Source organism: Urocitellus parryii, chromosome 10, assembly GCF_045843805.1.
Source record: "Urocitellus parryii isolate mUroPar1 chromosome 10, mUroPar1.hap1, whole genome shotgun sequence".
Taxonomy (NCBI): domain Eukaryota; kingdom Metazoa; phylum Chordata; class Mammalia; order Rodentia; family Sciuridae; genus Urocitellus; species Urocitellus parryii.
The window spans coordinates 134,422,864-134,449,990 of record NC_135540.1 but is presented as its reverse complement, the minus strand read 5'-3'; the positions used below and the strand labels follow the sequence as shown (position 1 = coordinate 134,449,990).

General features: G+C 42.0%; 1 protein-coding gene across 1 annotated transcript in view; it reads left to right on the top strand.

The window, feature by feature from the left end:
* The first annotated feature begins 935 nt into the window (after positions 1-935).
* Cd38 (CD38 molecule) overlaps positions 936-27,127 on the top strand; it is a 50,995-nt gene continuing 24,803 nt past the window's right edge. Inside the window, exon 1 of the mRNA XM_026403446.2 lies at positions 936-1,269. Coding sequence (XP_026259231.2) covers positions 1,016-1,269 — 254 coding nt within the window. The 5' untranslated portion in view covers positions 936-1,015. The remainder of the gene's footprint in view (positions 1,270-27,127) is intronic.

Genomic DNA, 27,127 nt, shown 5'->3' with positions numbered 1-27,127 from the left:
GAAGAGGGACCCAAAAGTGGGTTTTAACCCTCTCCCGGGTTTCGGCACCAATGAAAGGAAAGTGACCACAACACTCAGAGTGACCAAAAGATCTTTATTGCAGCAGTGCAACAAAGAGAAAAGAAGGAAGGAAAGAGAGAGAGAGAGAGAGAGAGAGAGAGAGAGAGAGAGAAGAGAAGAGAAGAGATGAACAGGGAGAGAGCAAGAGCAAGAGAGAGACAGAGAGTGCACGCAAGAAAGATAAAGAGCAAGAGAGAGAGAGAGCAAGAGAGAAAGAGCAAGAGAAAGAGAGCAAGAGAGAGGGGGGCCTGGCAGGAGGGAGTTTTTATAGCCCAAATCTAATGGGGCCTCTGGGTCTGCAAGCTGCCTTGTTGGCCCCAGGGGGGTTGAGTGCTCAGCCTTGAGCGGGACTTGACACAAACAGGTGAGAAAGGACCAGATAGAGGGGGGTTTGAGTGCATGGGCTATCTTGCAGCCAACATCTGTTCAGCCTGCCCTGCAGACAACACAGTTCAGCCTGCTCTGCACCCAACAAGAAGTAGAGGTAGGGTAATCACTCCCAGGGAGAAGGCATTGTGTGAACACAGAACAGTCCATAAAAACCCTTCGTGTGTAAAGACAATGCCTTTATTTATTGATTTGTTTATTTTATGTGGTGCCTGCACACTTCAGGAAGTACACACAGCTCAAGTGTGAAGGGAAAGGTTGACAGAAGGTGCTGGTGAAGGAGTGTAAGGCCACACTCTGTTATTCAGGCATCTGCAGAAGGGAACAGTGTCAGCAAAGTTCCTCTCCGGAGATTGAGAGTCTGGGTTCAACAGCTCAGGAGTCTGGAAGCCAGAGGCTAAAGCAGTTGACATCTTATTGGTCCAGCCACCGCGGAACTTTGAAGCCAAAAAGAGACAAGTGAAAGCACAGGGGGAGGTGCAGTCTCAGTCCGGCAGGCCACATTCTCCTCTCTTCCTGCCCAGCTGGCCTCTCCTCCAGCTTAGCTCAGCCGCCTGCATTCAGCCCAATGTCCAGCTACGAATTCAGCCCGGTGAGGTCAGGGGAGGAACCCTGCTGCCGGATCTCTAAGAAAGCCCTGATTGGTTTCGGCGTCGGGCTGCTGGTGGTGAGCCTCGTGGTGGTGGTCGCGGTCGTGGTCCTGAAGGTGCGCTCCCCACCTGAGCTCTTGGAGTGGCACGGGCGTGGCACCACCAGCCACTTTTCGGAGATCGTCCTGGGACGATGCTTCACTTACACTCAACTCATCCGGCCAGAGCTGAGGTGAGTTGGCATCTGAGGAGCACCTCGGGACACCGCGCGCTGCAGGGCGCGGCGGGACACGGTGGGGCACCGCTGGACACAGCGCGCAGCGCGCAGCGCGACTTGGTGGGGCTCCCCGCGGGGCACAGCTGGTCACCGCGCGCGGGGGAGCTGTCCAGATTCCTCAAAACAAAGCATCCTCTGTAGCGGATCAGCTGAGAGCCGTGGGGCAGTGCCCAGGAGGATTCCGGGCGGACGGCTCCAGGGGCCCCTGCGGGAGCGCTGGCCTTGGGCTCAGTGTGCCCGGCGAGGGCGCGCGGCTCCTTGGCCTGACCCGCTCAGCTGGAGAACTGGCAGAGATGCCCGCATCCCGGGCTAGGGGCCCCGAGCCCCGGCCCTTGCCTGGCTGCAGCCCTCCCTGGGTCCCAGCGCTGCTGCAGGGACCGAAAGTTAACTCGCAGGCGCAGGGAGTTGCTGACACTTTCATCTTGGCTCCGAGTTTCCGTCAGGCCCCTTTGCCCGGTAAGTGCCCTGGCTGGGTTCAGGCAACACCTGGTTAAGTGGTTGATGGAGCCTGCCGCGAAGGAGGAGGGCGTCAGAAGGATCAGACCGCTGAAAGCACTTTTATTCCTTTATATGAAACAACACTCAGCTCTTTCGCGCCCCGAGATGCACGTGGCCATTAAACACAGCAAAAACTGTCAACTTTAAAAACGGAGACATTACTTATAAAGTAAGGTGCATCATCAGCTCGGGAATCTGTACAGACCCTTAGAAATGCCACTCAGACGGTTCATTGTGCCTAGCTGCTAACCTCTCTTAAAGAGAAGCACTTTTCAAATTTCTGTTTCTAAAGCTTTTAAAAGTTGTACAGAAAGTGGAAGGAGACGGAATGGCAAGCAGGGGGCGTTGCTCTGGGTGCTGGAGAGGGCAGAATTCCTCCTTCCTGGGACCTCAATTCAGTGCAGGAGGGTGAGAGCGCACACAGCAGATCTGCTCCAGGTATCAGAAGTTTGAAGCGCAAATTGTTCATGTGTACAGACAAAGATCCCCTTAGGTGCTTTATTTACAGATAATTAAATGCTTTGTTGAAAGAGAAATTAGAAGTTGAGGCTTTCCTTCAGGTTGCACTTTAACAGCATTAATTAAATCAAGTAAATCCAACCTGAAATTGTACTGACCAAAAGTAATCTAATTTTTAATTGCATTTTTTGAGAGAGAGAGAGAGAGAGAGAGAATTTTTTTAATATTTATTTTTTAGTTTTCAGTGGACACAACATCTTTATTTTTTTTATGTGGTGCTGAGGATGGAACCCAGCGCCCCATGCATGCCAGGCGAGCGTGTTATGGCTTGAGCCACATCCCCAGCCCCAAATTGCGTATTGATTTAAGAGTTAAAAAAATTTTGGTTGTTCAATTATCTTCAGCAAATCCACACTATTGCTTAGATGAGCACATCCGTGTAGCAAGATAGATTCACATGAAAATTGCATGGCTTGTAATGTTTGTCAGAATATGTGAGAATAGCCATATATGTATATATATATATATATATATTTTTCAGCTAAATACTAATAAATTAGTATTTATTTAAATCATAATCCAGTTTGAAAGTATCAGAATACACATTTTAAAAAATTATTTATTTATTCTAATTTGTTATATATGATGGCAGAATGCAATTCATTTCATATTACACATATAGAGTATGATTTTTCAAGTCACTGATTGTACATAAAGTATTTTCACACCATTCTGTCTTCATACATCTACTTAGGGTATTGATGTCTAACTCATTCCACTAGCTTTCTTACCCCCATGTCCTCTTCTTTCCCCTCCCTCCTCTTTGCTCTATCTAAAGTTCCACCATTCCTTCCATACTCTCCCCCATCATCATTATGAGTCAGCATCCTCATATCAAAGAAGACATTTGGGCTTACTTCACTTAGCATTATATTCTCCAACTCCATCCATTTGCCTGCAAATGCCATGATTTTATTCTCTCTCTCTCTTTTAATATTTATTTTTCAATTGTAATTGAACACAATACCTTTATTTTGTTTATTTATTTTTTGTGGTGCTGAGGATCAAACCCAGGGCCTCACACAAGCTAGGCGAGCGCTCTACTGCTGAGCCATAAACCCAGCTCCTGGTTTTATTCTCTTTTAATGCTGAGTAATATTTTATTCTCTGTGTGTGTATATATATATATATATATCCCAAAGTTTCCCTATCCATTCATCTACTGAAGGGTATCTGGGTTGATTCCACAATTTAGCTATTGTGAGTTGTGCTGCTATAAACATTGTCCCCGAAGTATGCTGTTTTTAAGTTCTTTGGGTATAAACCAAGGAGTTGGATAGCTGGGTCAAATGGTGGTTCTATTCCAAGTTTTTCAAGGAATCTCCATAATGCTTTCCAGATTTGGCTGCACCAATTTTCAGTCCCACCAGCAATGTATGAGGGTTCCTTTTCCCCACATCCTCGCCAACATTTCTTGTTGTTTGTATTCTTGATAGCTGCCATCAGAATACACTTTTAATTCGGAATTCTAATTTTAATTCTCACCTGCTACTATTTTGGTAAGCATCCTTCCAAACATCTCCTCTGTACAAACTCACATACACACAAACACAATTTTGTATAAATGGATTAATAATAATAAGGTGCTTACTGTGTGCCAGGCACTTAAAAAATTTAATTGTTCAATCCTTTACAACTAGGTGGAGTAGTTCCTATTTGATCTCCATTTTACAGAGTAAGTTGCCTCAAATTAGACTCTAGGGACTCAACTCTTGGCCACTGACCTGTACTGTCCACACAGGTTCCATAGGTAGAGTGCCTATATGACTTACTGTCTAGAGACTTTTGAAGTGGAAAGGGGATGTCAACTAATAAGCATGCTGAGTGCATGAGCTTTTGCCAGAACGGAGAATCACCTTCTCCTTGGCTATTTAAGAGCATAAGCTCTGGAATCACACTGCTTGGATTGAAACCTTGGCTCTGTCAGATTGTGATCTTGGAAAAGTTACCCGATTGGTGCCATGGTGTTCTCAACTACAAAATGAAAATCTGAATGAGGGGACTCACCACATGGAAAAAATGTGTCAGATTATAAGAGGCATAATCTTGTCCTATAATAAGTGCTTAGGATGTTATTGTTTTGGAAATGCAACATCTCAAGCACTTTCCACAGCAATAAATATAGACCAAGGCTGTTTAAAATGGACGCCTTGTGTTATGTATTTGTGTTACAATCCAGTAAATCAATCCTTCAATGATAGAATGTATTTTGTTTCTATTTTGTTACATTCTTCTTTTTAAAATTTATTTTAGTTATACATGGTCATGATATCTTTATTTTGTTTATATATTTTTATGTGATGCTGAGAATCGAACCCAGTGCCTCACATGTGCCAGGCAAGCACTTTGCCACTGAGCCACAATTCCAGCCCAACCCTTGGTCTCAGAGATTTTTTAATGTCAATATATATAGGTCAACCTCATTCTTTTTAACATCGCATCCTATCTGTAAGGTGATATAATCATTTCCAGTCAACAGAAAATTAGTCAGTTTCCAATTTTTAAATCCATTGATTCATTCATTCACTCAACAAGTATTGGTTGAGCATCTACGGTGTTGTAGGCAGTGATCCAGCCACTGCTGATACAGGAGTGAATGCCATCACAAAGGTTTTGTTCTGCTTGGGAGAAACATGTTCCAGTGAGCATCTTCGTGAGTCTACCTTTGTGTGCAGTTTGGAGTGTCTGTAAGATACATTCCTAGTGATAGATTTGTTTGGTTTAAAGGGAAATTCATGCAGATTTTATATTTGTAATTTTTTTCAAATTTCAGGTATTTCCAAATTCCCTCCAAAACAGGAGTACATTTTACAATCCCACATCCACCTGTCAGATGGCGTGTTTTCCCCAAATCTCTTCATTGCTGAGTATTTTCAACTTTTTAATTATGAGAAAAATAGCATCTGATTGTTCTTTGATTAGTGTGAGTCTAGGCATCTTGTAGGCATTTGTCCTTTTATACTTTTCTTGTACATTCCTGCTCAACCTGTGGTCGTTTCTATTGAGTTGCTTCTTTATCTGGCCCTATGGGAATTCCTTATATGTAGTAGGTAATATTTATATTACCTACACACATGTGCACACACCACTCATTGTCTTAGAGCCACCTAGGAGCACGTTTTATTGGCAGCACCCTGGGCTTCATTACGACCTTGAGGCCATTTCTGATTTTGAATTTGTGTACCAGGAAAGATTGGGATTGACAGTTTTATTTCCACACCCAGCAAATCCTAACTTGCAGACATTTGCTCTTGATTCTGCTTGAAGTCAAGAAGGCTTTCCTCTCTTTGTTTCCGTTTAAAATGTTTTATTTTATTTTTTAAAAACTACACCGTAAAGTGCCATTGAGATGTCCAGACAATGTTGGCCAAATGATGTCTAGAAAATATGGAGCATGTCACAAATTTGCGTGTCACCCTAGTGGCGAGATCCTGCTGCTCTTCTCTGCATGGTTCCTCCACATCCACCTGGTGGGCACTCACGGTTCCTTGGAGACCTTTCTTCTTTTGCCTGCCACCCAGCATCTGTGCTAATGCTATAGTGTGCTAGTCAGGGTGTCCAGAGAAGCAGAAATAGTATATGATAAAATAAGAGAGAGATTTTAAGAAACTGGCTTGTTGTGATTGTCAAAGCTGACAATCCAAAAATCTCTGTGTTGGGCCAGCAGGCTGGAGATCCAGGAAGAACTGATGTTGCAGCTTGAGTTTGAAGGGAGTCTCTTGCAGTATTTCCCTTTTTCTCTTGGGAACCTCAGTCTTTTTCTTAAGATCTTCCACTGATTAGATGAGGCCCACTCACATCATGGAGGATTCTGTGTTTTAAAACAGGTTTATTAATTTAAATGTTATCTCATCTTTAAAATACCTCACAGCAGCAACCAGAAGTGTTTGACCAAATGCTGGGTACTGTGGCCTAGTCAACACTCAAACTTAATCATCATACACATGTTTTAATTTTTCTATTTTATTTCCAGGTGGTATTTTCTGTATTGGTCCCAATAGTCACCAGGTCAGCACAGATTCAAGGGGAAAAGGAACAAATTCTATCCCTCAATGGCTTGGGGGGGGGGGGTAACTCAAACCCTGTGCCTGGCTTTAACCCTCCACATTTTTATGTGAGCCTTTTGTTTTCATTTTCTTCTGGTCTTTTTTTTTGTTGTTGTTGTTCCTCTGATGTGTCTATTACTCTATTTTGCAATCTTCTATTAACTAGATTTACAATAATAAAAATCCAACACACGCCTCCTGCAATACAACCTTGTTGAGTTAAGGAATTTTTGGTCAGTGATATTTTGGAGGACCCAGAATAGAGCCTAGAATGTAATAAGCACTATTTAGTTGAATCAAGTGAATGACAGACAAGCCAGTATATTATACATAATACAAACCAATCCATAATAAATATGCCTCCCCAATGAACTTTTCAATATCATTATCCTCGAATCCATCAACTTGTGTTTTAGGATAAAGACTGTTAATTTGGCTTTCATGGAGTAGCTTCTTGGGATTCTTTACAGGTTGTAGGCATTTAACTTTATTGCCTGTTCATTTTCTTTGGCTATTCTTTTTTTTTTTTTCTTTTAAAGAACTTCCTATCATCTACAAATCTCATATTCCACCAGTCTGGCTTATTCATTTTTATTTCCTGCTGGGGATTGAACCCAAGGCCTTGTGCATGGGGAGCACACTGTGCCCTGAGCCAGGCTGCCAGCCCCTGCTGGTCTTTAGTGTGGTAGATGGGCACTGAGGCTGGTCCTTGGTTATGAAGCTGAGCTTCCTCCAGAGGGATCAGGTCTGGGTGAGAGTCGGACTCAGGGGATGTGGGAGGAGCCTGGGGGTGGGAGGACCATAGTGGTGGTGGGATTCTGCAGGAGGGACTAGAGAGCCAGCACCCAGAGGCAGAGGGCCCTCTAGCGAGGTACCCGGACAGTGTCACTTCAGTTCCACGGATCTTCCTGTCTTGGTGGAGGACAAGTCCAAGTCCCTGTGGAAGAGGGACTTGCGGCCCTGAGGAAGGCTGTGGACTGCAGGCTGCCTGGGCAGGAGTGCAGAGATGGGAGCAGGCGTTTCCCTGACAGCGCTCCCCATCACCAGCCCAAGACGGGCGGGCGGGGGGACCTGGAAGGAGGGAGGCCAGATGCCCCAGTGGCCTAGCAGGTGGCTCATCATATTACAGTCCCCTCCCTCTCAGCTTTTGTTTCTTTGTTTTGAGGTGCAGAGGATCAAACCCAGGATGCTAGGCAAGCCCTCCACCTGAGCCACTGCCCCGACCCCTGTTAGTCTCTTAGCAGAAGCTGCTAGACTGAGCCCTGGAATGTCCTGATCAGGTCGCTTGAACATGAACGTGAACAGTGAAAGGTTTAGAGAAAACTCTTCTTGCTTGTTCCCTATCTTGTAATGATCCCTTCTGGGCCCATGTTGGCTCTCTTGTCCAATTCCTTTATTTTCATGTGAAAATTTTTAAAGATTCTCTTTCAATTTTGCTTCTCCTTCCTCTTCAAAATTTCCAGCCTTTCTCAGAGGTAATCTCCAATTTTACTTCCCCATGCCTCCCATGTTAATGACTTTGGCATTTTATTAAGGTCTACTCAGTAAAATTTATGAGCACAAGATGAAAAATTCATACAAACAATTGGAAATTCTAGAACCAAAATTTCAGAGCCCAAACAAATCTGTGATCTTTATAAGTTAATTGTCACAGTTATGTTATTATGATGACAGAAGGTTGATTATTGCAGCCTAACTATAAGAAGTTAAGAATGTCAGCCAAATTTGTCGGGTTCATCACAATTTGAAATCATTTTATAAAGTATGAATTTCAAAATAATTAAGATCATTGCTTTCACAACATATAGAATCAATACACACTAAAGATTTATTAATTTATGAGGGGATTAGTAAAATAATAAATTCAATTCAAAGAACATTTTTAAGCACTAAATTTTCATAAGTATTTAAAAAAGTACATTAGACTTAATATTGGCATATTAGCTAGGTTTAGCACTGGTTAATTTTCTACAGAAACTTTGGAAATATCTCTTTTTTTTTAATCTTACAAAAATTATTTGCATCTCTAAAAGATAATATCTATAGGTTAGCATCTAACTTCATAAGGTTTGCACTATTAATTAATAGTAAACAGTAATTGAAAACAAATACATATTCTATCATATAATTAATTACTAAGTAAATCTGTCAAACAATATCTTAGTCCATTTTCTGTTACTATAATGAAATATCTGATATAGGGTAGTGTATAAAGAAAAGAGGTTTATTTGGCTCATAGTTTGGAGGTTTAAGAGCCTGGTGCCTGCTGCTGCTGGGTTCTGTGAAGACCTTCTGACTACATCACAGCATGGCAGGTGGCATCATAAGGGTGGGATCATGAGTGGAAGAGATCTCATAGTGAAACAGGAAGCCAGAGACTAGAGAGCATCCAGGCTTGGTCTTTTTGTAATAACCTGTGGTCATAGAAACAGACTCATCCCAAGGGACCAGCATTAGTCCTTCCTGGGGGTGGTGCCCTTCTGCTGGGCCTCCCTTACCTCTTGAGGGTCCTGCCCCTTCAACACTACCACATGGAGGACCAGATTTCCAGCACATGGCCCTCTGGGATGCACATTCAAACCAGAGTAGCATACCAGGATCACTCTGAAAGGACACACTGCCCATCTTTTTTTTGCCTTCCTTCTAACTTTTAAGTATTTAACTGTTTATTCAATAAATACAATCGTCCCTCATTTCCATGGAGGATTGGTTCCAGGGTCCCTCAAGGATACCCAAATTAACAGACGCTGAAGAATAAAGTGCTGTGGTATTTGCATATAACCCATTCACATTGCCTTTTATACTTTAGGTCATCTCTAGATTGCTTATATTACCTAATACAATATCAATGCTACATAATAGTTGCTATACTGTATAGTTAAGAGAATGATAACAAAAAAAGTGTATGTGTCCAGCACAGACACAATTTAAGATATTTTCACTAAGCCGTTGGTTGAGTCCGAAGGTAAGCAGCCCACAGATACGGAGAGCCAACTGTGATTTTTGAGCTCCTATTGTCCCACAAACCCTTCTAGATCTTGGAAACGTAGTAGTGAACAAAACATAGTGAATTCTTGGAATTTGTGGAAACTTACCTTCTCAAAAGGAGAGACATTGAACGAAACAGGAAAATATGTGGTAGGGCAGGTGGGAGAGAGTAGCTAGGGGTGTTTGAAATTTTAAGTATGGTAGTAAAATAAGGAAGGCTTCACTGGAAGGTGATATTTTAGCAAAGACCTAAAGAAAGAGGCAGAGAAGAACCTAAAACGTCTATGGAGTATATCCCAGGTAAAGATAGTAGCATGTGCAAAGGCCCAGGAAACCGGCAAGAAGCCAGTGTGTGGGGCTTTCTGTTATGGAAATCTTCAAACAGATGTAGACTAAAGACAACCCACACCCTTCACCTGTCACTTGACTCCAACAATTATCAATAAATATTCTGCTGTTTTTATCTCACCTGTCTCCGGCTTTTTGTCCCCTAAAGTACTTAAAGCAAATTTCAGATTTTAGAACACCTTATCCGTCAATCCTTCAATTTATATCTCTATGAAAAATCAAACAAATGCTAAAGATATAACCATCATACAATTATCTTACCAACAAAATTAAGAATAATTCCTTAATGTCACTCAATATCTACCCTGTGTTCAATTTTCCATGATCTTCTTTATAATGTAGTTTGATAATTGATTTATTTGAACCAAGTCACATGTAACCTGATGCTGACATGCATCTAACTTTCCTTTACTTTGCAACCATTTTCACTCAATTTAAGAGGCTTATTTATTGAAAAGACCGGGAAATGCATCTCATAGAATTTCCTGCCTTCTGAATTTGGCCAGTTGCATCTTGGTGATGCTGCTCAGCAGATTCCTCTGGTCGATTTTTACCTGTACAGTGAGAGCTGGGTTCAAGTAGGATCAGATTGGGTGTGAACTGGATACTTCCTAGAGAGAGCTGCCCTCCCTTCAGATCTTACCAGGAGGCCGTGATGAGGTTCATTTTGGGAGATGGACGGGGTTGGGTGCTTTGTGCCTGATCCATCCATTATAAAGTTCCACACAGCTTCCCATTAATTAGCTTAGCAGCAGTGGAGGACCGTGCCACGATGCATTATTTTTGTAGGGATGACCACGGGGATATTTTCTAACTGGAATCTTCCTTCTGCACTTATTTACTCCAATTCTTCTAAACAAAGAGTTTTCTCTCATTCAGTGTTTGGTTCCCCTGAGGGACAGTCCATAAGAAAGACAGGATGGATGCTGGATTCTTTTCCTTTATGATTACAGAGTATTATACTTTATTGATTATTTACCGACTATTGATATGTATCGATTACAGGGTGTTACAGAATTACAGAATATTACAGTATTATTGCCAGCGTTCTCCAGAGCAACAGAAGCAACAGACTACGTATATAGACAGACAAGAGGGAGCCCAGAGGTCTGAGGTCCAAGGTAGGAGTGTGCCCCAGCTCTCAGGGTGAGAGACCAGCTCATCCGCACCTGTTCTTCCAGCCTCTGGCTGAGTAGATGGTGCCTGCCACCTAGAGAGTGGGTCTCTCCACTTGTCCACTGGGTCTCACAGGCTGGCCTCCTCTGGAATCCCTTAATCTATTCAGTCATTAGTTGACACCTAAGGTTCACTATCACAACAGACTCAAGAGCTGAGGCTCCATCAACTTCTAGAGATGATCCACAAATTTCTCTTTTGAGTATCATTATAAACACATAGACTTTTATATATTTGAAGTGTATCAATTCATTGCTTTCACTCTTTTTTTATTCTTTAAACTTTTACATCTTTGGCCAGTAGGGTTCCTTCATGTTATTCTAGGACATTTTAATGACTCTACTTGTTTTTGAGTTTCTTTCCTTTTATTTTTGTTTTCTTATGTTTTTTTTAATGTTTTGTCAAAATAAATTGCCCCAGGCTCATCTGGTAAATATTCTTCCCTAAAACTGGAATTCCCCATTTCCTTAAAGAATCCTGATCATTTTTATCAGAAACAAAATTTATGGACTACGTTAGAGTATTCCTTGCTACTGGGTTGACATAACTTTCTGGTCTATTAAGAGGATATCCATAGAAAACATTCTTTTTTAGAAGTGACAATTAAGTTATGAGTTCATATATACCACTTCAATTCAAAGCAAAGAGAGGATTTTATTTAACATACTGTTTGTATTTCTTTTCTCTTACGCTGGAAATCTTGGTTCCTGATGACAGTAAAATAGTTATATGTTTGCTTTCCTTGTATGTGTTGTATATAATTTTTATATATTTGTATGTATGTGTAACTACTATTACCCACAAAAAGTGATGTAAGCTTTCTTTTCAGTTCTTCTGCCCCTTAAAGTACAAGATACGTGACACTAGTGATAAGTAGTTAAGCGACTATGTACTGGTGTGTGGCACTTTAACTAAAGGCTCATTCTGGATGGAGCCCACAAACCACTTAGAAGTCTTATCATAATTTGGATGAGAGGTAATTGTGACTTGGGCAGGGATGGCTGATGGAGAGAAGTGGATGAAGTCTACATATATTTTGATAGTATATCCCATATGATTTGCATGTGGGATGTGAGAGAAAAAAGAAGAAAAAACAATGACTCCAGGTGTTTTGAGCTGAGCTAGAAAAATCAATTACCATCTCAAAAAAGGGAAATACTAGGGTGAAGCAAGTTGAGACAGGAATCAGAGGTTTGGTTTTGTGAGTGTTGGTGTTGCGTTATCCATCGCCATCCAGGTGAAGATGTTGAACCGGAGTTGGACTGTGTGCATCTGGGATCTGGGAGAGGTCGGGGCTGAAGATCTACATTTGAAAGTCAATGCTGTGTAGAGAAGAAAACACCATGGAAGGAGGAAGAGCGATCCACTCATTCAGGTGATTCTCAGGGGTCCAACACGATGAAGACTAGAAGTCGACCAATGGATTGATTATTGACAAGATCAGTTAGAAGCAGTGGTCGACATGAAAGCCTGTCTGGAGTGAATTCCAAAAAAAGATGGGAAGAGAGAGAAATTGGAGACTGTGCACAGAGATGCTTGCAAAGGATTTTGTTGGAAAGAATGGAAATAAGGTAGTGGTTGGTTGGATAAGCAGGGGTTCAAGATGAAAGAAATTGTGGCTGGTTTGAGAGGTATCTGCTTTTAATAGACTGAGAAGTCATCTAAGCCAAGAAGGCTTCCAGATTTCTAGAATTTCCTACAGTCTTTTGCAATTGGCTTGCCAATATCAAATTCAGTAGCATTTTGAAGTGGCTCACTTACGGTCATTTTAACCAAGCCCCTAATTCTCATAGGAAGAATTTTTTTTTCTTTGATAACTTAGAAATTCATGTGCAATTTAATGAAGTTCTGTATTTGAACAAAAATGCCAAGCATAAACATATTTATGAAAATTCTGACAACCAAGTGGCTGACAGCTGCTAGGTATAATAGACAGTGGCTTGGACGGTGTTGCAGGCTGCTTTACAGAGAGCCCACAGTGCTGAGTAGTACTGTGAGTCTGTTAAATAAGGGTCAGCGAAGATTTTTTTTTCAATAAATGAATTTATAATTAGCCAGGTTTTTTTTTTTTTTTTTAAAGAGAGAGTGAGAGAGGAGAGAGAGAGAGAGAATTTTCAATATTTATTTTTTAGTTTTCGGCGGACACAACATCTTTGTTGGTATGTGGTGCTGAGGATCGAACCCGGGCCGCACGCATGCCAGGCGAGCGCGCTACCACTTGAGCCACATCCCCAGCCCCAATTAGCCAGGTTTTATTGCCCTTAAAAGAACCTCTTAGCCATGGATCAGATCAGAAAAACCACAAAGGCATGAGTTTTCTTAAATGAGGAATGGTGGTAAGAATAGATATGAGGTGCTGAAGGAGAAAAACAGGAAACGGAGTGACAGAGAAACCAAGAATCAGCTTCCTGTGTGTGTTTGTGTGTTTCAAAGACCAAGGGGTGAAAAGGGGAGAGATGGTTATGTTCACGGATGTTTGTATTTGATCTGCATAGGGATTAGAAGATCATTTTTATTTTTTTAGCAAAATATCACAAATAGATATACACTCTGGTGGAGAGGATGGTGAAAATCTTATTCTTAAGACAAACAAAAAATTGGAGGCATAACCAGAAGAGGAGATTAACATTGCTGTTCCCTTCAGTGACTGATGTTTTCCTGATGATAAAAGTGAAATGTACCCACTGTAAGACATTTGGGGAAAATGAAAAAATAGAGAAGAATATAAAGTCACTTAACTCCCAAAGTAGAATTATAAATAGTGAAGAATACCACACTTTAAAAATACATATGTAAAGCTTAAGGAGATCCACAAAATACTTACTGCTTAAATACTACTCAGCATGCCTAGTTTTCTAGACAATTTGAATTTCTTTTATGCTGTGGTAGTTTTAAAAAACGCCTGAGCTCCATATTCTACTTCCTGTTAGGATGTGCCAAACAGGTGCATCCATGCCACAGAAGGTTATTCTACATAGTTGATCTTTGGATGTTTTAAAAGGACATTAGAAACTCCTCCAAGGTATGTTTTTGCTGGACCATAGTCCAAGTTTTCCTTGATATTCCTTTTATTATAACTACCTTTGGCATCAGTTAAATCTTATGGAATTCATAGTAAAGCTTCTTCCCAATTATCTTGTTTCCTAGGCATAAGAGTTTACTTGTGGATTTATTTGTAGCAGTCATTAAATCTCCTTGGTAATTCTTCAAGGGCAAAGAAAGATTGAAATCAGCATTGAAACTGGGAGAGATTGAGATCCACAAAGGAATGATTGAGATTTAGATCAAGGACAACTGATGACATTTTGGAGACCTGCTTTAATGATTTTGTATACATTACTTTTTAAAAGTACTCTGGAATCCCAGAATGTGAACATATCAATTACAGAGAACTGTACATTTTCCATTTATCAAGTCTAGTTTTCTTCATTCTTCACCCATAAGAGACCTCCTTTTCCACCTTCTGTATTTTCATATCTTTCTTTCATATTGCTCAGTCAATGGGTCTCTTCTCAAATTTTTAGTGTGAGAAATGTTAAGTTAGGAGCAACTTAAAAACACTGAAATGTCCATGGAGAAGTATTACAAATACCTATTTACCCACCGTGCAAAGTTCATAGACAGTGAAATTTTGCTGTATTTGCTTTACTTTTTTCCCCCTAGTTTTTAAAGAAATAACATCACAGTTAAAATATCCCTTCCTTCACATTAGATTGGGTAGAGAGAAGTGATGGGAGGAAAGGGGAGGGGAAGGGGGGAATGGAAGGACAGAAGAATAAAATAGACATTATTATTGCTGTGGGTATACACGTGACCATATGACCAATGTAATTCTGCAACCTGTACACTCAGAAAAATGAGAAATCATATCCCATCTGATTCAAATGTATGATATGTCAAGATCATTGTACTGTCATGTGTAACTAATTAAAACAAATTAAAAAAATGGAAAAAAATAAAATAAAATATTCCTTCCTCCAGTTTCTTTTTCTCTTTCCTTGGAGACAAATACTGCTACTTGTTTCTTGGACATCTTTCTAGAAAGAGTCTCTGCCCTCATGATGGTATATGCATCTGTTCTTTTCTCACACTTATTCTCTCCTCTGGGTCTCACTTTCCCGGCTTGGCTGTCAGCATAGCTCTGTCTCATCCTCTCAGGCGCTTAGTATTCCATTTTACAAATTTACAGCACTCTAGCTTTCTATCTGTGGACATTCCGATTGTTTTAAATTTTTGGCAATGTGTTGTAAAAAATCCTGTGTTAGAATTCTCCTGTGTGTATGTGTGTATGTGCATGTGTGGAAACCAGAATCCTATGGCTGAGTTAAAATGTGCAATGCTTCTAATTCTTTTTTTTTTTCATATTTCACATTTTGATTCAAGCGGGTTATGAGCTCCCATTTTACCCCGTATACAGCTTGCAGAATCACATCAGTTACACTTCATTGCTTTACATATTGATAAACTCATGTCTATTGTATTCTGCTGCCTTTCCTATCCTCTACTATCCCCCCTCCCCTCCCCTCCCCTCCCCTCTTCTCTCTCTACCCCCACTACTGTAATTCATTCCTCCCCCTTGTACTGTTTTTCCCTTTCCCCTCACTTCCTCTTGTATGTAATTTTGTATAACCCTGAGGGTCTCCTTCCATTTCCATGCAATTTCCCTTCTCTCTCCCTTTCCCTCCCACCTCTCATCCTTGTTTAATGTTGGTCTTCTTCTCCTGCTCTTCTTCCCTAGTCTGTTCTTAGTTACTCTCCTTATATCAAAGGAGACATTTGGAATTTGTTTTTTAGGGCTTGGCTAGCTTCGCTTAGCATAATCTGCTCTAATGCCATCCATTTCCCACCAAATTCTATGATTTTGTCATTTTTTACTGCAGAGTAATACTCCATTGTGTATAAATGCCACATTTTTTTTATCCATTCGTCTATTGAAGGGCATCTAGGTTGATTCCACAGTCTTGCTATTGTGAATTGTGCTGCTATGAACATCGATGTAGCAGTGTCCCTGTAGCTTCTCCTCATGTGTCAGTTCTTTTCTTGAGGTGATGAGAGTTCCTATTTCCCCACACCTCACAATCTGCCCTCAATCTGATTATGATGAGAGAAGATGTTAACTCAGTTTCATTTTAGTTTGCTTTTATTATGTGTATTTGCCTTGCAGAACTATTTTTTTCCATTTAACAGTATATTTTGGTAATTTAAAAACAATAAAAATTAATACATGCTGGCATATGAGTCCTAGTTCATGGATTTTAATTGCTTCATAGCATCCTGAGACTCCATACCATATGTCCATCCATCTAGCCTCTTATTCTCGAGTTTTTGATGGCATAAATAATGCTAAAACATGCTACTTGGCCATATCATTTGTTCTCTTGGATTTTTAACTAGAGGTAGAGTTCCTAAGTTACAGAACAGGCCGTCTTTACCTTTCCTGAGTGTGTTAAGTTTGCCAGGACTTCATAACAGAGTCCCACCAGTCAGGTGGCTTCAATAGCAGAAATGCCCTGTCTCAGAGTCTGGAGGCTGAATATCCAAAATCAAGGTACCAGCAGGGCTGATGCCTCCTGGGGACAGTTGGGGAGGCTCTAGATGTGCCCTGCCCTGCTCCTTGCTCGTGGATGGTGCTCACTCTGCCTTCAGCTGTCTTCCCTCTGTACCTGTCTGGCTGCAAGTGCAAATTTACCTTTCTTTTTTAAAGGGCACAGAGATTTATTTAGGAAAACAAGGAATACACACTCAAGGGAGAACACGGGCCATCTCCAAAGGCCAGCATTTTCCTTTTTGAAAGCACCCTAGTCATATTGAATTAGAACCCACCTTAATGAACTCAGTTTAACTTAGTCGTACACAAAGATCTTATTTCTGAATGAGGCCACATCCTGAGGTACTGGGGGTGACAACTCTAGTGCCCTTTGAGGAACGAAGTTCAACCCATGACACCTGGTCTGCCAGTTAGGATGCTTTGGGCTGTGAGCAACAGAATGCTCAACGGAGAGAGGCTTCACAGGAGAGATTCTTAACACACAGAACAAGCCACCCAGGAGCGGGGGGCCCAGTCTGTTCAGCGCTCAGTGGGGGCCAGGCATGTTCTTCCCACTCTTCTGTCTTCCTGGGGTGGCTTTTTGTCACCAGGTGGCCGCTGCAGTTTCAGGACCAGGATTAAACCTAGGAACAGAGAGCAGGGGATGGGTGACAGTGTCCTCCTTTCCAGCCTCTTATCATCAGGGAACGTCACGTCACGGTTCCCAGAATCCCTCCCATGACTGTTCCGGGATTCCCCTCAGATTTCACTGACCAGCGTGGGGCTATGTGGCTACCCCACGCTCCGAGGGACGCTGGGGAGTGGGTGTTTGACATTTTGAATCATGATAGAAGACAGGCTTTGCCAGGAGGGAAGAAGGGTGAAGGGATCTGTTTGAGTAGGGAACCAACTGTATTTGCTGCCACATTCCATAGGTCTCAGATGGTCTCCAAATTTGTTGAATCTATTCCCTTTAAAAAAAAAGCAGTGCAAAGTCCTCATTGCCAGACATCTCTACTATCATTTGGAATTGTCAAGCAAAAAATTTTGCCTATCTCTTTGTGGTTTTAATTTTAATTTTTCAGATCACTAGCATAGTTAATCATCTTTCCTTGCATTTTTTAGTTAATTTCAGTTTCTTCTGTGAAAGGCATATTTATTTCTTGTTCATTTTTATATAGAATTGTCTCCTTCCTTTATACATTCAAATCTTTTGCCAGTTAAATAGGCTGCAAATGAAGTCTCTTGATCTCTAGCTGGACTCTTCCCTTTGTTTCTGGTGTCTCTTGTCTTACTGAAAACTCAAGTGTTATCTTAGTTATATTTTCTTTTATGATTGTGCATTTTTATCTTATTCAACAACTGATTTTTTTTTACCTAAGGTCACAGGAAGGTTTTATATATATATATATATATATATATATATATATATATATATATATATATATATATTTTAATTTTGGCTTTTTACAATTAAGCCTTTAATCGGTTTGGATTTTATCTTTGAGTGTGATGAAATTAGGAAACTAAACTAATTTCATTCCCACCCCAGATGGATAGGAAGTTGTGTGATGCTGCTTGTGAAACAGAGCATCCTTCACAAGGGCTTCAAGTTGCCATCTCTGTTGCACAACAGGCGTCTCTGTGACCTCTTTCTGGGAGGTCTCTTTTATGATCTGATGTTTATTTATTTTGCCTTCCCCTTATGACTAACGATATGGAACATTGTCTTGTAAGTTGACTGAAGAAAGTATTCAAATATTTTGCCCCATCTTCAAATTTAGTTTTCTGTTTTTACTATTGACTTATGAAAGGTTTATGAACATAAGTCCTTCCGACGTGTACTGAAAATGTGTTCTTACGTTTTGTGACTCGCCTTTTACTTTCTTTAATGGAGATTTTTAGAACAAAGATTTCCTTTATTAACCTAGATAAGATTCAATCTGTTTTTAAAAATATATTGCTGATGCTTTAAGTTTTTAATCTATTTCTAGGTAATTTCTTGTTTATTGGATAAAGTAAGGGTTCATTTCCTCTTCCCTTGGCCACATAAGAAAATTTATCACTACTGAAAAGATTCTTTTTTCCCCCCGTTGAATTGCTTTGACACCTTTGCTGAGTATCACATGCAAGTATAGATTGCTTTCTGAACTTTTTTCTATTCCCTAGGTTAACATCTATTCCTTCACCATCAATACATTGTCTAGATCACTCAATCTGTCTGTTAAGCCTTGACGTCAAATAGCCAAATAGCTCTCTGTCTGTGTGTCTGTCTGTCTTTCTTTCATTGCTTTGGCTAGGTTATTTGTATTTTCACTAAATGTAGAATGAGTGTGTCCATAGTTTTAGCAGAATATGTAGAAATTTTGACTTTGAATCTGTTAAATCTATAGATAGCTTTATATTCTAGTTACCATCTTAATTTTGAGTCTTCCAAATCGTGATTATGGTATGCCTCTCTGTGTCTTTGAGATGTTTTTACATTTCTCTCAGAAATGTTTTGATTTCAAAGTCTTTCATACACTTGTTAAATTTATGGCTCGGTATTTTCTGCTTGTACATTTTTATAATTTTAAGTAGAGATAAGGGTAGTACATGCACACCCATATGTATATGTTTGTGTGTACAATTTAATTTAACTAGGTTTTCTAATTGTTTGTTGCTGGAGTATAGGAATGCTATAAGTTTTGAATGCTGATCATGTATCCAAAAGTTCTAAATGGAAATAAACTTAATGTATTTGAGATGGTTGGACACATAGTGGATCAAGGGCATAGCAGTACAATTTGAGGTCCGGGTAGCCAAGGACCAGTGCTCATCAAGGTAGAGGTATTTAAATTTCTTTTTATAAAACACATTTCATAAATGATACAATCTTACCCAAGGGCGGATGTCAATGTTATGCATCCCTATGGCAACACTCAGTTCACCTTATTGAAATCTCTTATTTAATGTCTATACCCCCTGTGCACTAATAAAGGCCTTAGAAGGTGGGTTCTATGTGTGTCTTGCTAATCTCTGTGCCTTTAAAGTCCATAATCCTTTTCCTAAAACACAATAAGCACTTATTGACTAAAATAATGCAAACATAAAACAAATCAAGTTATATTTTATTGCATCTTGTAAATTCATATTTGTAACATTTGGAAATTTTAATGACAAAAAATGATAAATGAGTTTTAAGTGAATATCAGAGTTTGAAGTCAGGAGTTATAGAATGATCCAAAAAAAAAAAAAAAGGAATTTCTCTTAAGAATTTGTTTGGCTGTAGAGTTTTGGGAAATTTTTCATTCAAGGAGATGATCAGCAAGGAACTGTCCTGCTTAATATCCTAAGAAATGGCATTCTAGGTCTTGAAATGGGGATGGTAAGTGAGAACATGGAAAGATAATGCAAAGCTATCACTGTCTTGGTGATGCATTTGTAATATGCTCAAATACAGGCAGTGTTTCCCAAGATCTTCCCCCAAATAAATTCACAAAATGCATGATTTGACATAAATGGAAGAACACGAGGAACCAATAATGGAAAGGCGACCCCCCCCACACACACACACCCCTGCCTGCGGTCACCAGCCATTACATTTGGAAATTGAAACAGCTCTTGGTGTCAAGGTCCTTACTAATCATTCAAATGGTCCATTCTTCAGCCTCATCTTCCTGATCCGTGAGGAGTATCCAGCACCGTCATCACTTCCTCCTACTTAACATACTTTCTTCTCTTAGCTTTCAGAAAAACCCATTCTTCTGCTTTTGGCCCAAATTCCTGGTTGCTTGCTTTTAGTCCGAACATCTTAATGTTGGTGATCCTCAAATCTCCATTCTTGATCATATTCTCTGTCTTTTGAACACCGATCTCATATGGTCTCACGGCTTTTTCTTCCTTCTGGGCTTCACACTCATGTGCTTGTCTATGTATTCCAAGCTTCACTTGGGTGTCTAGTAGACATTTGAAGCTCAGCATGTCCAAAACTGAACACCTGGTCAGTGCTCCCTCCACCCAAATCCTTCTCCATTGTAACTGATGGCAACTCCATCCTTCCGGTGTTTCAGGCCCCAAACCTTGAAATTATCATTGATCCCATATCATTTTGTCTAATACCCTGTACCCAATTCATTAAGAAATCCACCGTGAACCCAGAATGTGTCACTTGTCATTGCCAGACTACTGGGCTAGCTACACTTACCTTCTCCCCTTTTCAGACTACGCTCAACAAACCAGGCCGAGAAATTCTTTGTAATTTAAGCAACATCATGTCCTTCTGTGCTCAAAATCCTCTGCGGCTCCTCACTTCACCACAAGTAGAAGTCCAACTCTTTACAATGACTGACAAAGCCCTGCTCCTGGCTCACTCTGCTCCAGCCACACCACCTTCTGGATGTTTCTTGAACAGATTAGGCATTACAGCCTTGGGGATGCTTGTCCTGCAGATTGTTGTCTTCCCTTGGGCGTTTGTGTGGTTAAGCCCCTCACTTCCTTCAGTTCTTCTCAGTTTTGTCCCCACCTTACTTAAGGCTGCACACCGCCATCTCCTCCCCCACCACTCCCGACTCTTACCTGACTCGTTTCCCCGCTTTTCACGTAAAACTTATAACTTTCTTGAGTGTTGCTATGGTTTGGATATGAGGTGTCCCCCACCAGCTCCTGTGCTAGGCAAGACTCTTCAGAGGTGACGTGATTCGATTATGAGAGCTGTAACCTAGTGAGGGCAGGTGGGGTATGGCCTTAGGAGGCGGGTCACTTGGGGGCATGCCCTCCAGGGGTGCGTCTGCCCTGTGGTACCTTCTCTCCCTCTCTCTGCTTCCTGGCTGCCATGAGTGGAGCAATGTCCTTCCACCATGATGTTCTGCCTCACCTTGGGCCCAGGGCAATGGACTCCATCGACCATGGATCAAACCTCTGAATCAGAGAGCCCAAATAAACTTTCTTCCTCTAAGTTGTTCTTGTCAGGTCTTTTGGTCACAGTGACCAAAAAAAAAAAAAAAAAAGTCTGTCAAAACCAAATATTGTATAATTTACTATTCATTATATTTATTGTTTATTGTTAGTCCTGCTCTAGTAGAATGTAAACTCTCCCAAGGACAGGAACCTTTGTCTCTTTTGTTCTTTGGTATATCCTATGTGCTCATAAATGTACCTAGAACATAATGTATGTTCAATAACTATTTAATTATATCTCCTTCTCTCCTTCCCTCCTTCCCTCCCTTCTTTCTCTTCCTTCCTTCTTTCTTTCTTCCTCCCTCCCTCTCTTCCTCCTCACCCTCCTTCCTTCCTTCCTTCCTTCCTCCTCACCATCCTTCCTTCCATCTGGGGATTGAACTTCCCTTCAACCTGAAGAATTAGCTTGCTGATCTTATAAGACACCATATTTCCCAAGTTCTACCTTTTTCATGACCCTCACCACTCATTCACTTCTCCCACAAGGTGGCAGGCTTGACCCAAGGAACAGGCTCCAGTGGCCTCATTGGAGAATCAGTAGCTGAATGAACTTGCTCGCTTGCCTTGTGCAGAGAGAGCCCTCCCTGCAGGACTGGACAACTGGAAAATTCCTATATTGCATGTCACTAGCTGAGATCTAAGTGCTTTTAGGGAAGCGGATTAGAGTGAGAGCTTCGCACGTGAGTGACACAGGAAGGTGATGTGGCTTGATTGATGGGGACTTTGAAATACGGCTGCTGTTCAGGGAATGATGCAGGTTTAGGGACGGCACAGTTGAACATCTAGAGTAGGCTGTCCGAGTACAAACCGGGTTTAACCACCAAATGTTTCTTCACCCTGGCACAAGACTTTAACTCTTTCTGCCCGACTCACTTTATCCTGGTGCCGGGGAATAGGGGTGCCCTGTTCTGATCTTGAACCTTGCATATGATGACTCCCCAGTCCTTGGTTTTCATTTATGTTAGAAGCAACTCTCCTTGGAGAGAGGGCCATGATTTTAAATTTCCTGTGGGAGGCAGCATTGTCCAGGGAGAAGAACAAAGCTTGGCCGGTAAGGCAGTTTCGCCACCTCAGGCAGGTGGAAGGTACACTGAGCTTCAGTCTTCTGCAGCTGAGGGACAAGGATAGGGCTTTGTCCCTAGGGGTGAGTGGGGTGAGTGGGAACTGTCAGTGTAAGTTGGTGCCTAGTGGAGGGTCTGGCATGAGGGGAGCACTGTGTGGCAGTGTTGGCCCCCTTTCTTCCTCCAGCTCTGGGAACCTGGAGTCAACCTACCTTGGATGATGTCAGAGGACCAGGAGAGGGTGAGAGGTGAGCTGCAGGGAATGTCTGGTGGCAGACAGGGTGAGTGAGAGGTCTGGGATCTACTGACAGGAGTAGAGTGGGAGGAAAGGGGAGGACGTGCCACCGACCTTCTGTCCTGATGTTTGTGTCAGAACTCAGCATGTGGTTTCTAGACACCCACAGTGTTAAGTCTCAGGTCCCCATCTGGGGGACAAAGCAGAAAACTGCTATCAGATTAAGATTTCTCCTGCCTTGCAGAAGTTGTTTGTAGAGCTTCTGCCAATCATAAACACATTAAGCCATTCCTGTTTTACAGATGTTTTTGTTTCCATTCACCATCATTCGTTGCTGTCCGTGCCCCCAACTCAAGACCACTGGAGACACACTGGGATGGGGCCAGAGGGGCTCGCTGCTCTCTGTAAGGAGGGAGAACACACCACAGGGACTCCCAGGACAGGAGCGGGTCTGGGAAGACTTACAAGATTTGGGCTAGTCTGGCTCATCTGGGGAGACTTGGGGAAGGTTCAAGGAGGCTGGCTTAGTTTGCTTGCTCCCAGGAAGCAGGGGCGCGGGGTCACTCTGGATATACTGTCTTAATAAATCTTGCCACCATCCAGGAAGAAGGACGGCCCAAGCAGCAATAGCCAAGGAAGTAGCAGTGGCTCCATCAGGGATGACAAGAGGGCCTGTGGGCCCTGTATTGTGGGCTGGACGCTGTTCTTATATGTGCCCATGTCACAGCCCACCGTGTCCTGTCGAGTTGGAGACACGGAGGCCAAGCCGGGAGGCCAGACCAGCTCCGAGGGTCAGGGACTGCGCTGCTTCTCTGCTCTTTCATCTCCAGATCTCTACCCATGTGCTTTAGCCTGGGCAGGAAGGAGGTAGAGCAGCTGGGCCATCAGGGAGGGCTGCCTCATAGGAAAGGAGGAGGGTCATGGACTCGCCCACTCTCCTTGTCGCCTGGACCTTGGGGTGGACGGCTGGCCACAGGGGCTAAACAGAGACTCAGTTCTTGAGTGCCCTTAGTATTCAAGGATCTCCTTGACCCAAGGCTTACTTTCAGGAAATAAATTCAGGATCTGTGAGGCACGGCTCCCTGGAGAATCCTATAAGTTGTAGAGCTCCCTGTGGAGTGAAATGAGGATGCTTCTCACCTAGGTCCTTCCGCTCTTGACACCTGCAAAGCCCCTTGGTGACCTGACCCAGTGTTCTGGGCTGGATTCTAGCACGTGGCCCTTGCAGGAAGGAAGGCAGGCCCAGGGGGCTTCTCAAGGTGGACCATCCTTTCCTTGTTTCACCTGAGCCTCTTCATTACCTGTCACCTTGACCTCGTGTGCAAATTTTGATGCTGGGTACGGTGTGACTTGGCAATCTAGTCTTGCTTAGGGATGCAAGGAAGTGGTCTGCAGCCTTAGCCCCCTGCCATGCCCATCACATCGTTAGAACCCAGCATATGGTGTGTAGACACCCACACTACGCCTTTCCTGGTTATGTGGCATTGTTAACTGGATAAGGGATGAGAAAAGGCACAGCACAGCCAAAAGACAGAGGGGGAAAGGCACAGAAATACCAGGGGGGTCTCCCCTTCCCCTTCTCCTTCCATCCATCATATTCCACAACCTCTCTTTCTTTTCTTCTTACAGAGGATTGAACCCAGGGGTGTTCTACCACTGAGCTACAACCTCAGCCCTAAGTACTTATTTATTTATTTATTTTTGAGACAAGATTTTACTAAATTGCTCAGACTGGCCTCCAATTTGCAATCCTTCTGCCTCAGCCTCTTAAGTCAAGGCGTGAGTAACCTTGTCTGGGTTAGCATCTTCTAAAATGTTCCCATTTTCCAAGACCTTCCAGGAATCTCAAACATTTGATCTAATTGCACAAGCAACTTAATAACAAAATGAAAATTTTGTTATGACCACATTGTTATATATGCTTACTATAGAAAAATTGAAAACATAAGGATGAAAAGAGAAGGTCACAAAACAGTCCTTATACTCTCAGTATCCAGAGATAACTATCCTTCAAACACACTTTGGTTACTGTGGGATTTCTTTTTCCAGTTTTTAAAATTGGTTGTGATCAGACTGGATCGTTAATCTTTAAAAAAATTAAACTCCATTTTTTAGATCATTTGCATAATAGATGAATCTATTTTTGCCACAAGCAAACAACATATAAAGATACGGAGTAAATGTAGGTGTTCCCCTCATTCTCCTTCACTCTAACTCACAGTTGGGGGCACATTTTTTTTTCTATTTTCTGTAAGTTTACTTTTTTTTTACTTAAATGTAAACTACCATTTCTCAGCTTTCCCAAGCTCTGTGTAAGTACATTGTTATAGAGTTATCAGTGTATATCCTGCTGAGCAGAGTCACCTGACCAAACCATCCTCTTTGCTGGCTGCATTTCGAATCACAGTGGAACCCACCACATGCTAGAGAGTAGCTGAAATCAAACCCACGGTGGTTATATGTAGATGGGTCTGTTTCTATCCTCTATAGTAGACAACGTCCCATTTCTTTTTATTGTGTTTTCAAGTTTTAATGCCATTGGGCCGATTTTAATGAGTTTTTTTTTTTTTTTTCCTTTTCTACTGCTCTCTGTCTTAGCCATGAGTCCCTTGAGGACAGAAGTGATAGGTAGGCGTCCTTATAGCCCCTGGCATGAGGCTGACAGTGGATCCTCAGCAAATGTGAAATGAAAGGATGGGTGCAGGAAACAACCCAAGTGCCCATCGACTGCTGGATGAATCAGCAGAACGTGGTGCCTATACACCAGGGTAGATTGCTCAGCCTTAGAAAGGGAGGAAATTCAACGCACGCTGCAACGTGGATGCACCTTAAATGTCATGCTGAATGAAATCAGCCAATCCCAAACAGGCAAATACTACATGATTCCACCAATATGAATCTGCTTGAGTCGTGAAGTTGATAGGAACAGGAGTTAGAATGGTGGGTGCCAGTGGCTGGGATAGGAGGCGTGGGGAGTTAGTGTTTAGTGAGTTAGGGTTTCAGTTTTCTAGGTTGAGAAGAAATCAGGAGATTGGTTGAAAAACAATGTGAATGTATTTAATGGCAATGAACTTGAAACTTAAGAACAGTCAAGGTAGGGCTGGGGGATGGAGCTCATTGGTAGAGCACCTGCCTAGCGTGCAGGAAGCCCTGGGTTCCATCCCAGCACCACAAAAACAAATAAGAGCCATCCAGGCTTGGTAGTGGACTTCTATAGTCCCAGCAACTGATAAGCTGTGCGTTATTTATTTTTTACTACAATTGAAAATATAAAAGAAACGGGGGAGCTATGGAAGTAAAACAGTATTTCTATTTGCTTAGACTTGGGTAGTTTTCATTTTTTTCTCCTCAAATTACAAAGTCTTAAGCATAGAAATAATGGGCAGCATGTCCCTGTCTTTTTCATTTGCAAATATACTAAAATGGGAGACCCCCTGTGAGAAAAGCTCAGATTTGCTTCAAGGTGTCACATGATCAGCAGTCCATGGGCAGGGAGTGTGGACACACTCTTATTGGTGGTGAGTGGGGGAGGCATCTGCACCATGGAGTATGAACATCAGCAGGAAATAATTTTTTGTAACAGAAAACTTTTGAGGATGACAAAGTTTTAGGAACTTATATCTGAATAGTTCAAAATCATAGTACAAATTATCTTTTTCCTTTAGAACCATCTCGGGGGCTTGCCTTAGTCATTAGGAGCCATGCCTGGGATGGACCACACTTGAGAGAGACTTATAGTTGAAAGTATGGGTTCAGGATGTGGGTGACCCAAGGATCAAATTCTGGCTGGGATACTTATGGAGTCTTGGGCAAGTTATTTGGTGTTCTGAATTTATAAGTTAAAGGAAGATGATAATGATAGGTCTGTGTAAATAAGAATCCAAAGAATTGCCAAAGAAAGGCATGGCCAGACACCCACCTGAAGAAAGCCCTGGTCAGTGTTAATTGTGTGGCTGTCATGGTCACTGCAGAGATGAGGTGTTGATGAGTAAGTGGAGAGCTGTGGGCAAGTTGGAGTAGAGGGAGTGGTGGGTGGTGGAGGGGGAGGTGGTGGGAATCAAAGAACACCGGAGAGTGCTGAGGAACTGGTGGGTATCAACAGAGCCGCCCAAGGACTAATGCCTGGCCTTGAAGAGCTGGGCACAGTTGGGCCCATCACTTTCTCTCTCTGAACTTCCTGTTTGTCACTTGTGAAATGAAAGAGTCCATGAGATCCCTTGTCTTCAGTCCTCACTGACTCTTAGAATCATTTAGGAGAACTTATAAAATCTCAGGGTCCTTTCTCGTCCACTGTCTCATTCTGACTTGGTTGGTTGGTCTGACCCAGGAACTTTGTTTTTTCCAAACTCTCCAGCTGATCCTCAAGTGTGGCCAGAGCTGAGGACTTCAGGCACAGACTGAGCCCTTGGGAACAGTGACTGGGCTCACAGTTGCCAGCTCACAGTCTCCTTCTCCCAGGCCGAAGGCATCCTTGGAA